At 37.6% G+C, this 16,081-nt stretch overlaps 1 protein-coding gene across 3 annotated transcripts in view; it reads left to right on the top strand.

Moving 5' to 3' along the window:
* Window positions 1-16,081, top strand: part of PIBF1 (progesterone immunomodulatory binding factor 1) — a 222,750-nt gene that overhangs the window by 63,342 nt on the left and 143,327 nt on the right. For all 3 annotated transcript variants that reach the window (XR_009691357.1, XM_061133609.1, XM_061133610.1), the window contains one exon: window positions 9,785-9,883. Coding sequence is in view for 2 of the 3 variants with exons in the window: in XM_061133609.1 (XP_060989592.1) it covers window positions 9,785-9,883 (99 nt within the window). In the remaining variant the exon portion in view is untranslated. The remainder of the gene's footprint in view (window positions 1-9,784; window positions 9,884-16,081) is intronic.

A 16,081-nucleotide genomic window follows, 5' to 3' on the forward strand; every position in this document is an offset into this window, starting at 1 on the left:
ATGATTAAAAACGAAATTATAAGTGATTAACATGACCTGTGATAACTACGTGATCTATGCCTAGTATCCCCACGTTTCTTTCACAGCCTCTGTTCTAAGCACTCACCTACTCACCTTGCCTCCTCTTCCTCGGACTGTTAGGCATGTTTCCCACCTCCTTTGTATTTACAGTTCCCACTGCTTAACCACCACTTCTGGATGTCCTGGAGCCCTATCTCCTCACCCTCTCCACACCTTCAGATGTCACTTGCTCTCTCCATTTTTCCTGCCGAGTCTGTTTAAAACTATGGAAGCCCCCTCTTCTCCTGTACTTGCTCACCCACACTCATTAGCCCCTTCTCTGCTTTATTTTTCTCCAAGAACTTAGGACCTACTGGCATATGTTTGGTTTCTTTCCTACTACAATGTAATCTCCATATGAGTAAGGACTTTCATCTGTTGTTCAGTGTTACACTCCCCTGTGCCAATGTCTGATTTATAGTAAATGCTCAATAAATATTTGTTTAGCGAAAGAATGATTTACTCCTACTTTAGAGAAATCAGACTATGGGTTTAGATGAAATGAAAACCTGGACAAGATTTATAATAAGATGGATTTACAGGACCTAGCTTGGCAATTGACATTTATGGTCACTCAGTTAACCGTCCACCAGAGTCACCTAGTTTCATTTTAATGTATTCCATTTTATTCCATCAGCTACTTGTTAAACCTCAACACATTAATGGAACAAGTGTTTTGCATTTTGGTACTTACCATTTTTATAATTTTAAAAGATCATTTATCTACTTTTGGCTGAAATTTTCACATCTATAAAATCAAAAAAATCTACATGGGAACCAGCTAACATAAAGGGAAGAAAAGTCTAGCTTGTTCATTTGACAATAATCTCAGTAAGTTTCCACTCTTAGAATGCCTAGCTTCCCCCAAGAAAGTATGTTATATAAAATTTCTACTTTGCTCTTTTTTTTCATGTCCTGTTCATTCACTTGTCAACTATCTATATCAATTAAAGGACAGGTTATCAGTCATTAATTGTATAATAGCAGATAATCCACTTAGAATTCTTTTATTTCATGCCATCTTAAAAACAAATACAAATGAGCAGTTGTATGTTTTGTCCTGGAGGAAGAATCTGAAGGTAGAGGAGATTAATTCAGATGCTTTTCTAATAAGTAAGCTTGTCTTATAAACAGCCAGTTTCAGTCCCTTTTTTGTTCCAACTAGAAAAAATATGTTCATTTTTATTAAACAAAAATATTTTTATATGGAGACGGAAGGAGGAGAATGGGTTGCTTAGTCATGCTTGCTGAAGTCTTCTGATGATCATGTTTCTTTTGCTATGTATCCTTGGTCAGTTTCAAGTTCTGAGGCATTTGCAATGTTTATTCAGACTAACACATGCTCTTGGCATTGTCAAATTCTATTTTTTTCCTATTAGAATTCTAAAAGTTCCTAAAGTTTTTCTCCTTCTTGTCACATTCTTCTTACCACTTTCCAAGTGTGTATTTCAGTTTGGCCTGTTGATACCATGAAACTTTATCAAATGTATCTTGCTGCTAAAAAAGTAAGAAAATACATTCCTTCCTGTGCAGAACTCTAGTATTATTGTATGTTTTGTACTGAGGTTTGCAGATTTCAGTTGTGAGATTATTATTGTTATTCAGTCATTAAGTCGTGTCCAACTCTTCTCCAACCTCATGGTCTGTAGCCTGCCAGGCTCCTTTGTCCATGGGATTTCCCAGGCAAGACTGCTAGAGTGCTCCCCAAGTGACTACCTAGAAGGGTAGGATAGGGTTGGGAGTGGGGGAGAGATTCAAGAGAGAGGGGACACATACGTATGCCTATGGCTGATTCATGTTGATGTGTGGCAGAAACCAACACAGTATTGTAAAGCAATTATCTTCCAATTAAAAATAATAATTAAAAAAAAAGAACCCTGAAGTGGGTTGTCATTTCCTTCTCCAGGAAATCTTCCCAGACCAGGGATCAAACCCATGTCTCTTGCATTGGCAGGAGGGTTCTTTACCACTGAGCCATAGGAGCCACAAAAGCCCATACTTTTGGATAAACTTACATGTTCGAAGTCATCTCTGCCCAAATACACTAGGTTATATATGAAATATAGCTATTTTGTTGTAACAGTTAAATTCTTTTGTTGGAGAAATAGTTAAGAACTTAACTCTTAAAGTTTATTGTTCGAATGTTATAATTTAAGTGATATCTTCCAGTTTTTTCCATAGAAGTCCTGGTTTATGCCTATTTCTTTGGCATAATCATATTTTTTTTGTTTTTGGCTATGCTGGGTCTTCGCTGTGGTGCCCAGGCTTCTCTTGTTGTGGCGCTTGGACTCTAGAGCATGCAGACACAGTTGTTGCGGCACATGGACTTAGTTGCTCTGTGGCATATGGGATCTTAGTTCCTCAACGAGGGATCGAACCCACATCCCGTGCATTGGCAGGCAGATTCTTAACCACTGGACCATCAGGGAAGTCCCTGGCATAATTATTAACAGCACCTTCTTTCACTCAAAAAGCACCTAAGTTGAAAGGTATATTATTTGGACATAAATGATAATACTAGGCTATTTACTTTTTTTTTTTGCATTTTGCATGGAATTGATAAGATTTCTTTTCCCTTTTCTACTACCTTTCCTCTCAGTCAACCTCCCACATGCAAATATAGAATGATGGGAAGAGATAAGCACATGTATATGGAAGATGGAGTTAGTAGGAAGCAACATGAAAGAATTATGAAAAACAGTTTAGGAATCAAATGCTAGCTTTCTAAAAAGCATTTCTAAGGATGAAATATTTGAATTTGTGTAATTTAAAACATTTGCTATAATGTTGGCCACCTTCCAACATCTTTCTCTGTTATTATATTTGATTATATGTACTCAGTTTGAACTTCGAAAATTTTAACTCCATTAGCTTGTTCATGCTCTTAATTTTTCAGGTTTGTCTTTTGAAGAACATTTGAGTTCCTGCTATTTGTTCTGTAATTGTATTTCTTTTACATTTTCTAATACATTTAACATTTTCAAGTGGATAGTTTATTAGTTACATGGCAGTTACGGTCTTAGCTGTGACAGGAATCAATCCATCTGGTGTTTCATCAGACCAGCTTGAGTTTGCAAGAACATGGACCATAAACACAAATGTATAATATAGTCACAATTATTCTAAGAATTGTTTCTGACTTAACATCTATTTGCATTAGGAGATAATCATATAATATAAATCTCACAATGACAAGATTTCCCAAAGAGAAGATCTCTATGAGACAAGGGTACTCTTCAGAGAGGCAGCCTAGTGTGATGAAGGGCATGGACCCGAGCACCATACGGTCTGGGTTCGAATTTGGGCTCCAGAGTTTATTTACCATGTGACTGTTGTAGACACATACTTAACTTCTCTGTGTTTCAGTCTTGTCCTTTGTATTATGGAGATAATGATACAACCTGTCTATACTTTGTGGGGTTGTTGTGAAGGTTAGATGAGTTATTATTAATATACATACAGTGCCTGGCGAAGTTCCTAGTACAGCATGAGCACTCTCTGTTACTGTTACTGTTATTGTCAGTGGAAGAATTGCACAGTTTCTCTCCCGGACTAAAACATTAAATGTCAATTCATAACATTAAAGGAAGTATCTCTAATCTTTATGTTAAAAGCAATTGTGCTATTTCTTACTGAAGTATGCAGGTTGTGGCAGGATATGGAAGGCGTGGTACCTGATAAGACCAGTTTACACAGAAATCTTACCAGCAGACACCTGTGGGAAGACTTGTTGGTAGAAACTTGAGTTTCAAGCACTTTCTCCCATTCATTTTCTTTTTCTTTTTTTGAGTTAACTTTATTTATTGGTCCTTCAAGGGCCAACTTACATGTCTTTCATTCACTCATCTGTTCATCTGGTTAAAAATAAACAACTCCTCTTCTTTGTGGCCATAGAACTTGTTTATGCATTAATACAGCACTAATGATAGTCAGTTTCCCTGGTGGCTCAGCTGGTAAAGAAACCTCCTGTAGTGAAAGAGAGCTGGGTTCGATCCCCGGGTTGGGAAGATCCCCTGGAGAAGGGAACAGCTACCCACTCCAGTATTCTGGTCTGGAGAATTCCATGGACTGTATAGCCCATGGGGTCACAAAGAGTTGGCCACAACTGAGCGACTTTCACTTCACTTCACTTCAATGATAATTAGTTGGATGATACAGACTTTCTTTCTTTCTCTTCCAGTTTTACCGAGATATAATCGACACGGCACTGTATAACGTTAAGGTATATAGCATAATGATTTGACTTTTATACATCATGAAGAGATGACCACATGAAGTTAAGTAAACACCCATCATTTCACATAGATAGAAAATTAAAGAAATGGCATCACCGACTCGATGGACATGAGTTTGAGTAAGCTCCAGGAGTTGGTGATGGACAGGAAAGCCTGATGTACTGCAGTCCATGGGGTCGCAAAGAGTCAGACACAGCTGAGCATCTGAACTGAACTGAACTGATGAGAACTCTTAGGATTTATTCTCTTAACTTTTATATGTAACGTACAACAGTGCTAATTATATTTATCATGTTGTACATTACAGAGATGCAAGTTTGATCCCTGGGTTGGGAAAATCCCCTGGAGAAGGGCATGGCAACCCACTCCAGTGTTCTTGCCTGGAGAATCCCATGGACAGAGGAGCCTGGCAGATTACAGTCCATGGGCTCTCAAAGAGTTGGACATGACTGAAGCGACTTAGCATGAAGGCACATTACTAGTACTTGTTTACCTTATAACTGGAAGTTTGTACCATTTGGCCACTTTCATCCAATTTCCCCTCCTCCTACCACTCCCCCTGCCCCAACTCATGTACCCTGATCTTTTTTTCCTATAAGTTTGTTGGCTTGTTTGTTTCTGTGGTATGATGACCTACAATACTATGTTAGTTCCTGTTACACAGCTTAGGGAGTCCATGCATGCATGCGTGCTTAGTTGCTCAGTCGTATCTGACTCTTTGCAACCCAGTGTACTGTAGCCCACCAGGCTCCTCCGTCCGTGGGATTCTCCAGGCAAGAATGCCAGAGTGGATTGCCATTCCCTTCTCCAGGAGATCTTCCCGACCCAGAAATTGAACCTTAGTCTCCTGCGTTAGAGGCGAATTCTTTACGGTCTAAGCCACCAGGGAAGCCCATAGTGATTCCATATTTCTATATATTTCAAGTGATCACTATGGTAAATGTAATTGTTAGGTTTGCTTTTATTTCTAATGCCCATTTCTGCAGTTTATAGAGACGGGAGCTTTTCCACCTACCAACTAAGCTTTTTTTTTTTTTTTTTTTTTAACCAACTAAGCTTTTATGATTAATTAGTACTGTAAATGTATCTACTTGGAATTTTGCAACTGAAATAACTTCTAGGATAAAAATACTATATAGTATTTGAGAAATGAAAATTGCAACCAGTTTTGGATTACAGTTTACCTGTGGCAGGAATCAATCCTTCTGGTATTTTGTCAAACCAGCTGGAGTTTGAAAGAGCGTTGGTCATAAAAACAAGTATATAATATATTCACAATTTTTCTAAGAATTGTTTTTGACTTAACATCTATTTGCATTGAGATAATCATGTAATATAAATCTCATAATGACAGAATAACTAAAATATGTAGATCATTTAGTGATGAAAAATATGTGTTTAATATATTCTAAGGATATCATTCTATCTATAAAATTAAAAATTTTGTATCTCAGTTAATTTGATAATAATCGAATATTTTTGAAGGTCTTTGCAGTCAAGATGATACCAGAAAATAATGACATGCCATTTTGTGATGTATATTTTGAAAGATACCTCCACTTAGATAATAATATGCAGAAGCTATTTTCTATTTAGTAAGAGTTGTCTATACTCCATTTTTTTTTAAATTATTTTATTTCTGGCTCATAAGGTATTTTACTAATGAATCTCTATTTGTTGACACTTTCTGAATTTTGAATTTCTTGTTAGCATCACTGTACAAAAGATGACATCAAGCCACTGGCACAACAAATATGACCCCTAAACATTTCTGTCTAATAGTTATTAGATAGATTTATTTAAATTGTGTGGGTTTTCGTGGCTCCCTCCTGACATTCTCCATCAGTAATAAAAACCAAATTCTAATATCCAGTCCTGTTCTTTATGGGAGACAGGTGATATAATGTAGAAAATACTCACTTTGGAATAAAACAGAGCTGAGCTCAAATTATGGCTTTAACACTAAAACTCCTACTTGGACCCAGGCATTTAAGCCCTCTAAACAATTTACTCACCCGTAAAGTAGATTAGAAAATACGACACCAAGGATTTCTAGGGATTAAGTGAACACAATCATTTACATTATACTCCAAATTTATTAATGTTATAGCTCTATTAGAGAAGAGGATTTAAAAAAAAAATTGAATGACTCTGAAAGAAACTTACTGTTGGTATTTTTCTTGATCCAAACTTCTACTATGATAAAAAACCAAGTAGGATTTGATTTTTGAAGGCCCCTATCTGGCTGTATACTGTTCATGCTGTTCATGAACAGTATGAAAAGGCAAAAAGATAGGACGCTCAAAGATGAACTCCCCCATGTCGGTAAGTGCACAGTATGCTACTGGAGATCAGTGGAGAAAGAACTCCAGAAAGAATGAAGTACAGAGCCAAAGCAAAAACAACACCCAGCTGTGGATGTGACTGGTGATGGAAGCAAGATCCAATGCTGTAAAGAGCAATGTTGCGTAGGAACCTGGAATGTTAGGTTCATGAGTCAAAGCAAATTGGAAGTAGTCAAACAGGAGATGACAAGAGTGAACATCAACATTTTAGGAATCAGCAAACTAAAATGGTCTAGAATGGGTGAATTTAACTCAGATGACCATTATATCTACTACTGTGGGCAAGAATCACTTAGACGAAATGGAGTAGCCATCATAGTCAACAAGAGAGTCCACAATGCAGTACTTGGATGCAGTCTCGGAAACAACAGAATAATCTCTGTTCATTTCCAAGGCAAACCATTCAATATCACGGTAATCCAATTCTATGCCCCGATCAGTAAGGCTGAAGAAGCTGAAGTTGAATGGTTCTGTGAAGACCTACAAGATCTTCTAGAACTAACACCCAAAAAAGATGTCCTTTTCATTATAGGGGACTGGAATGCAAAAGTAGGGAATCAGGAAACACCTGGAGTAACAGGCAAATTTGGCCTTGGAGTACAAAATGAAGCAGGTCAAAGGCTAATAGAGTTTTGCCAAGAGAATGCACTGGTCGTAGCAAACACCCTCTTCCAGCAACACAAGAGATGACTCTACACATGGACATCACCAGATGGTCAACACTGAAATCAGACTGATTATATTCTTTGCAGCCAAAGATGAAGAAGCTCTATACAGTCAGCAAAAACAAGACCGGGAGCTGACTGTGGCTCAGATCATGAACTCCTTATTGCCAAATTCAGACTGAAATTGAAGAAAGTAGGGAAAACCACTAGACCATTCAGGTATGACCTAAATCAAATCCATAACAATTATACAGTGGAAGTGAGAAATAGATTTAAGGGACTAGATCTGATAGACAGAGTGTCTGATGAACTATAGATGGAGGTTCGTGACATTACAGGAGACAGGGATCAAGACCATCCCCAAGAAAAAGAAATGCAAAAAAGCAAAATGGCTGTCTGAGGAGACCTTACAAATAGCTGTGAAAAGAAGAGAAGCAAAACAAAAGGAGGAAAAAAAAAAGATATACCCATTTGAATGCAAAGTTCCAAAAATAGCAAGGAGAGATAAGAAAGCTTTCCTCAGTGATCAGTTCAAAGAAATAGAGGAAAACAATAGAATGGGAAAGACCAGAGATCTCTACAAGAAAATTACAGATACCAAGGGAACATTTCCTACAAAGATGGGCTCGATAAAGGACAGAAATGGTATGGACCTAACAGAAGCAGAAGATATTAAGAAGAGGTGGCAAGAATACATAGAATAACTGTACAAAAAAGATCTTCATAACCCAGATAATCATGATGGTATGATCACTCAACTAGTGCCAGACCTTGCCAATAGATGGGGAAACAATGGAAACAGTGGCAGACTTAATTTTTTTGGCTCCAAAATCACTGCAGATGGTGACTGCAGCCATGAAATTAACAGACGCTTATTCCTTGGAAGAAAAGTTATACCAACCTAGACAGCATATTAAAAAGCAGAGACATTACTTTGCCAACAAAGTTCTGTCTAGTCAAGGCTACGGTTTTCCCAATAATCATGTATGGATGTGAGAGTTGCACCATAAAGAAAGCTGAGCACTGAAGAATTGATGCTTTTGAACTGTGGTGTTGAAGAAGACTCTTGAGAGTCCTTTGGACTGCACGGACATCCAACCAGTCCATCCTGAAGGAAATCAGTCCTGAATATTCTGAATTTTAGGAAGGACTGATGATGAAGCTGAAACTCGCATACTTTGGCTACCTGATGTGAAGAAGTGACTCATATGAACAGACCCTGATGCTGGGAAAGATTGAGAGCAGGAGAAGAAGGGAATGACAGAGGATGAGATGGTTGGATGGCATCACTGACTCGATGGACATGAGTGTGTGTAGGCTATAGGAGTTGGTGATGGACAGGGAATCCTGGTGTGCTGCAGTTGATGGGGTCACAGAGTTGGACATGAATGAGCAACTGACGTGACTGAACTGATCTGGTTGTATCACTCCTAATTTCTCACTGTTGCTATCTTCCACCTTTTGGACATGCCTTAACTGTCACTCAGTGTATCTTTTTGTCAATTTCACTTCCTGTTATCGTTGGCACTGTAAGTGAATGACTAATACTGTGGCCTCATACTTCCTTGAGCCCTGCATGAACATTGACCTTCATCTCAGCTCTGCTTCATTTAGCTCTTCTTATGTCACACCCTCCATTTTATGAACTAAAATTCCAAGGCTGAAGGCACTACTCTACCTCTGAATCACCATTTCTTTGACAGCAATTTCTGGTCTTCCATCCTGCCTGCACAACCACTTCCAGGTAATCTTTGGGTTATCTTATCAGGACCTCAAGTCCTTTGTCCCTTGCCTTCTAATCTCAGTCCTGCTGTGTTCTCTTCCTTTCCTCTCCAAGTGAGACCCGGGATCCATCAGTTCATCAGTTCTCTTGCTCATATAACAAACTCCATTTCCATTTGGATTTTTTTGATCTCTATATCATATCTCTCTATCTATATCTCTCACTGTGAAATTGTATTTTATATTTACTAGCCTCTCAAAACCTCAGCTTTCTTGTGGATAATATCTTGGTAGTTATACCTACCTCATTACATTATGCAGAGAAGGCACTAGCACCCCATTCCGGTACTCTTGCCTGGAAAATCCCATGGACAGAGGAGCCTGGTAGGCTGCTGTCCATGGGGTCGCTAAGAGGCGGACACGACTGAAGTGACTTAGCAGCAGCAGCAGCATTACATTATGGCAGGGTTAAATGAGTTGCTGTATATACAAACCAGCCAGCCTGCCTTCAACCATGTTGAGAAAAATTGTGGCGAAAGGTAGCATGACACTTAAAGATTAGAGCTTATTTGTACCTATGCTGCTGTGTGCTGCTAGAGAAACTCACCAAGCCAGGCATGTTCATATTACTTGCACTGTGGATCACCCAACCCTTAGGGCATCCCTAAGATTATCAGTTAGTCTGACTCCATTTATGAGTCTTTAAAAGATGGATACTGTGTGTTTGAAATAACTGAAATATATATTTAAATTTTAGAAACCTCCGAGAAGCAAGGGATAATGCTGTGGCTGAAAAGGACCGTGCAGTGATGGCTGAAAAGAATGCTCTAGAAAAACATGATCAGCTCTTAGACAGGTAAGCATCCTGAAAACAGAGGTGTTGAAACTTTGATTTTTGTTCCTATTACTCTTTCCTTTAGAATATATCTTTTTAATAGAAGTTTAATTTTCGTTTAAGTATTATGTACATGTAATAATTTACCTATGTGATAATTGTATATATTGAAACAAGATAGAGAACAGTGTAGTCACCCTAAGGAGTTTCCTTATGTCCCTTTGGTCAGTCTCAGCCGCCACCCATCAAGAGGTGAACACTTTGTGATTTCTCTCACCATAGTTTAGTTTTGTTCTTCATGGACTGAAAAGAAATGGAATTGTGTGGTGTGTACCCTTTTGTGTCTGAGTTCTTTCACTCAACATTGTATGTTTTCATCCATTTTATGTTATCCCAGTAGTTCATTTCTTAACTTGCTGGGCATGAATATACACAAGTTTGTTTATTCATTCACCTCTCAGTGGACATTTGTTTTTTTTCCCGGTTTGGTGCTACTATGAATAAAGCTGCTATGAATGTTTGTATACAAGTCTTTTTGTGGGTATATGTTTCTGTTTCTCTCATATAAACACCTAAGAGTGAAATTACTAATCATCAGTAGATGATTGTTTTACCATGAAAGACTTGGAAGTTGAAATTTCAACTCCTTGACCCATGGACTACAGAATCAGTTATGTTACGTGTTAGCAGACATGAAAACAGCATTCATGTCATTGTGCATCTGTCATTAGAACTGTTAGTTAAATAAATACATTGTCATTGAGTAGTAATATTTTGAAAAGGTTTTTATTTTCTTTTTTCTTTTTTTTTTTTTGAGCAGTCATTCTCAGCAGTGGGCTTAAAATATTCAGTGAGCCTTGTTATAAACAGATCAGGGTCCTCCAGACTCTGCTGTTCCACTTATAGAGGACAAGTAGAGTAGGTTTAGCACAATTCTTAGGCCACCGAGGATTTTCAGAACAGTAAATGAGTATTGGCATCACCTTAAAGTCGACAGCTTCATTAGCCCCTAACAAGAGAGTCAGATTGTTCTTTGAAACTTTGAAACTAGGCATTGACTTCTCCTCTCTAGCTATGAAAGTCATAGGTGGCATCTTCTTCCAATAGAAAGCTATTCCATCTACACTGATAATCTATGTTTAGTGTAGCCACTTTCATTAATTATCTTAGCTAGATCATCTGGATAATTTGCTACAGCTTTTACATCATCACTTGCTGGTTTGCCTTGCACTTTTATGTTATGGAGATGACTTCTTTCCTTAAATTTCATGATCCCGTGAACCAACCTCTTCAAGCTTCAGACGTTTCTTCTGCAGCTTCCTTACCTCTCTTAGCTTTCCAAAAATCAAAGAGACTTAAGGCCTTGCTCTGTACTAGGCTTTGGCTTAAGGGAACATGGTGGCTGGTTTGATCATCTATCTAGACCACTAAAACTTGCTTCATATCAGCAGTAAGGCTGTTTTACTTTCTTATCATTTTTGTGTTCACTGGAGACACACTTTTAATTTCCTTCCAAGAACTTTTCCTTTATATCCGCAGCTTGGCTAACTCTTCCGCACAAGAGGCCTAACTTTCAGCCTATATCAACTTTCAACCTATATCAATTTTCAATGTGCCTCTAAGCGTAATCATTTCTAGCTTTTGATTTAAAGTGAGAAATGTGTGCCTCTTCCTTTCACTTGAACACTTTAGAGGCCATTGTAGGGGTAATTTCAGTATCATTGTGTCTCAGGGAATAGGGAGGCCCAAGGAGAGGGAGAGAGCCTGAGAAGAAAGGCAGAGAGTCTGTGAATGACTTTGAGTACTAGGCTGTGCAGTCTGTATGCCATTCTGTTGAATTACATGATCAGAGTCCCCAGTTCTAGAATAATTACCCTGGAAGAATGAATGATGAAAGTAGTACTAAGCCAATAACAGGAAGATAGTTCAGAGAATATTATACATAGTTTGTTATCTTATATAGGCAAGATTTCTGGAGCCCCCAAACAATTACAGTAGTAACATAAAAATCACTGATCCCAGATCACTATAATAAATATAATAATAATAAGTTTAAAATATTATGAGAAATTTCCAAAATGTGACACCAATATGAAAGTGAGCAGATACTGGAAAAATGGCACTGGTGTACTTGCTTGGTGCCCCAAACCTTCAGTTTGTAAGAGGAAACAAAAAAATTCAGCATGTGCAAAGCTCAATAAAATGAAAGTGCATTAAAAGGAGATATTAAATAGTGGGACTGTATGTAACCTTGATCTGTATGAACTGTATGAACCTTGTTCATAATTTTCCAGCTCTCCTGTAAATGTGTTATCATACTTCCATAATTTAAAAAATAAAAAAATATTAAAAAGATATTAATATTTCTGTATCAGCTTAGAATAAAATACAAAGACAACTTGGAAGATTTTCATATGGAGATACTATTCTATGGTAATAGAAGTTATATCTAGAATGTGATCAGGAATTATCTTGTTTATAGAATCACCCTGGGTCTGGGCACCCAAGCTCTAAACCAAAGGTCTTAAGAGGAAATTGACCAAACCTACTCAAAATATTAGAAAACATCCTGTTAGTGCCCAGATTATAACTGTCTACAAATATTTGAAGGGTACTCTTCTCACTTGGTAAGGTCTAAAGTAGTAGAATTGGAACAACTGAGTAGGCATTACAAAAAAGAGTCAAGATAAGCTTTCTGATGAAAGTGAAAGTCTCTCAGCCGTGTCCGACTCTTTGTGACCCCATAGACTATACAGTCCTGGAATTCTCCAGGCCAGAATACTGGAGTGGGTAGCCTTTCCCTTCTCCAGGGGACCTTCCCAACCCAGGGATCGAACCCAGGTCTCCCGCATTGCAGGCAGATTCTTTACCAGTTGAGCCGCCACGGAAGCCCAAGAATACTGGAATGGGCAGCCTATCCCTTCTCTAGCAAATCTTCCCGATCCTGGAATCGAACCAGGGTCTCCTGCATGGCAGGCGGATTCTTTACCAACTGAGCTACCAGGGAAGCCCAAGCTTTCTGACAGGGCTTTTCAAAATGTCTTGGCATTGAGTGTGTTCTCCATCAGCAGAAATGTGCAGGCATCAACTGGCTAAGCATTCAGTAGGATTGTGTTTATAAGGATTGAAGTATCAAGTGGGTAGCTTGATGAGTTTAAAGTCTCTCTCTCCCTCCTTTCCTAAGTATGTATTTATTGATTTGGCTGCATCAGGTCTTAGTTTTGGCACAGGATTTTTTCATTGAGGCACATGGACTCTGTAGTTGCAGTGTGCAGGCTTAGTTGCTTAGCAACATGTGGGATTTTAGTTTATCAACCAGGGATCAAACCCATGTCCTCTGCATTGCAGGGCGGATTCTTAACCACTGGGCCACCAGGAAAGTCCCTGAAGTCCATTTTAGTCCTGAAATTATCTGTAACAACAGTTCGAAAGAGTTAATACACTGATTAAGTTATCATGTAAAAGAAGTGGTGAACCCAAGCTATTTTTGTATCTTATAAATCTCCGTAGTTCACTTTTCCTGTTTTTTTTTTTTTAAATAAAAACCTAGTGTTTAACACAATATTTGAAAAAGATACTCTCTATATATATTTAAATATCCACTGAAGTTCTTTTGAGTATAGTTGGCCTAGGAATATTTTGGGAATATCATGTATATGTTTTGTATATGTTGAAACCCCAGGAAAAATATTTGTTTTATTTTTCAGAGGTTGAGTTTTTACTCTGGCTTCCTTTGTGTCAAAATCAGAATAAACAAATGTGTTTCATTCTTTACATGCACTGTGATTTCCCTGAATTGTGCTTAAGTAAAGCCTGAGACATGTCTATACACAATTTTCTAGTCAAGTATAACTAATCGCAACTTTTTTATTTTGTTGAAAGTTTTACTTTATCAAATGCTTCATTTAATGATTAAACAACCTGTGTTATTATAAAGAGAAATGTAAGGAAGTGGTATGCCACTTGCAAACATGAATGAAAAAGGCTTTTTGCTCAAGACTTTAATTTTCTATAAAAACAAGTCGGACTTTTCTCAGGCATAGAAAAGACCTGTATATGTCCCAATTCAAGTTATATAATTTATTTAATAAGTAACAAATACCCAGCTTTCATGAGCAGGAATAGTTATTTACCTCTCCTTCTGTTGCTTTGAATCTCTATAAGCACTCTGAAGACTCTTTCTGCCCCAAGGGGAAATTTTTAAACTCAATCAGTGTGAACAGAATAAATTTGAATACACTGTTACATCTGTGGGATCCTACAGGAGAGGCCTGTGTTTGAATCTTAGCTTAAGTTTATAATCCAGCTGCTGCTGCCAAGTCGCTTCGGTTGTGTCCGACTCTGTGCGACCCCATAGATGGCAGCCCACCAGGCTCCCCCACCCCTGGGATTCTCCAAGCAAGAACACTGGAGTGGGTTGCCATTTCTGTCCCCAGTGCGTGAAAGTGAAGTCACTCAGTCGTGTCTGACTCACAGTGACCCCATAGACGGCCGCCCACCAGGCTCCCCCATCCCTGGGATTTTCCAGGCAAGAGTACTGCAGTGGGTTGCCATTGCCTTCTTCAGAGTTAATTTTAATAGTCTTTCTTTTTCAGTTATAGTTATTTTAATTTTTTTTAGCTATGGTTTAATGTATTTGAAATTTTTTTTTTCAGTTTGTAGGTATTGTTAAATGAATATTACTTGGCATTATGATTTCAATCCCTACAACTTCTCTGGTGATAGTAGAATTTTGTCCTTATTTTTTACTTATAGATGACAGAAGATAAGAGAGAATAGGCGATCTAGTGAGTAGATTAAGAGAGTCATATGTTATATTGGGCTAATTTAAAGCTTGATATAGCAGCCACCTGTCCTAAATTTCCATTCAGTGCTTTATCCCCAAGAGTAGAACAGTTTTGACATGCCTTTATTCTACCTTTTGTCATATTCTTATGTTGTTTTATCTTTGTTTGTTTTTAATCTTGCCTTGCTCCTTCAGCAGGCACATAAATGTTAGTGTCATTTGAGATGGGATAAAGGATGTTGAAATTTGAAATAAAAATTATTTATACTATGTTTAAACTTTGTTTACTTAATAAATTCTGTGGTAATTTTATTCACATTATCCTTAGTTTTCATGGTTACATAAAATAATTCACATCATAGTTGTTATTTGAATGCAAAAATTTCTTGATTCTCAATCCCTATATATTAAGTTACTCTTTTGGCATATTTCTCTATGAAAGAAAGAATATATAATAAATTCATGCTTCTTAAACAATTTTTAGTATTTTTTCTTTGAAAATTTGCAAAGTGCCTTCTTTAATTGTAAGCTACTCTGATGATTTTTCAGAGTTTATAAAATTATGTTTTATTACTTGAGTTCTCTTATTTTTTGAAATGTTCTGTTTGCCCATTGGTTTGTTTCATTTATATTGAAACAGTCAAGCTCCATGTTCTCAAATTTTCTTTCGGTTTTTAAGCTGCTCTTCCATCTGACATATATTTGGCCACTTGTATAGGATATTCTAAACTGGTTTCATTACATCCTAAGTTACCACAAGTGACTCTATTCCTTTCCTAGTAAAGGCTTTGGAATTAGTAGTATAGAATGTCATGTACATGAAAACATTAAGAAATTTATTGCTGAGATGAAAACTATTTCTTCCTTCTTGATCTAGACACAAGGCTTTGAAAAGACCTGATGAGAAACACCCATATTCGGATCACAGTGTATGGATTTTGTTTTATCCACCTCTCATCTCTCTTTCTTTTTCTTTATAAGGTATTGGTCTGATCTGAAATCCCTTGTCCCACCAGAAACAATGGCCCAGGGGGTCCTGTGGCCACTCATGGATAGTTTGTTGCCTATAATTGGGCTTAAAGGGTACTACAGGTTCTAAAGTGATATACCTATTCTCTTCCTCAAAAGAATACATCTTGAGTATTTTTGTGCAGCGAGTCAAAACACACACATGCACAGAACAATTAGATATTGTTTTCTGTCGGTCTGTTTTTTCTCAAAGAAGGACTGGGTGGCTTCTGTAGCCAAAAAACAGAAAAAAACTACATCAGGAAAATTAATGATGGATGCCAGTATTGTTAGTCTGTGGGACAGAACATCTTTATACAGTAATAGACTAGAGTTATCAGCATATCTTGTTGTGTAAATGGAACAATTGATACAGAGAAAGCTGTTTCCATTCCTGGCAGCATAAACCTCTTCTCTCCTCAAGC

This window comes from Dama dama, chromosome 30, assembly GCF_033118175.1.
Source record: "Dama dama isolate Ldn47 chromosome 30, ASM3311817v1, whole genome shotgun sequence".
Taxonomy (NCBI): domain Eukaryota; kingdom Metazoa; phylum Chordata; class Mammalia; order Artiodactyla; family Cervidae; genus Dama; species Dama dama.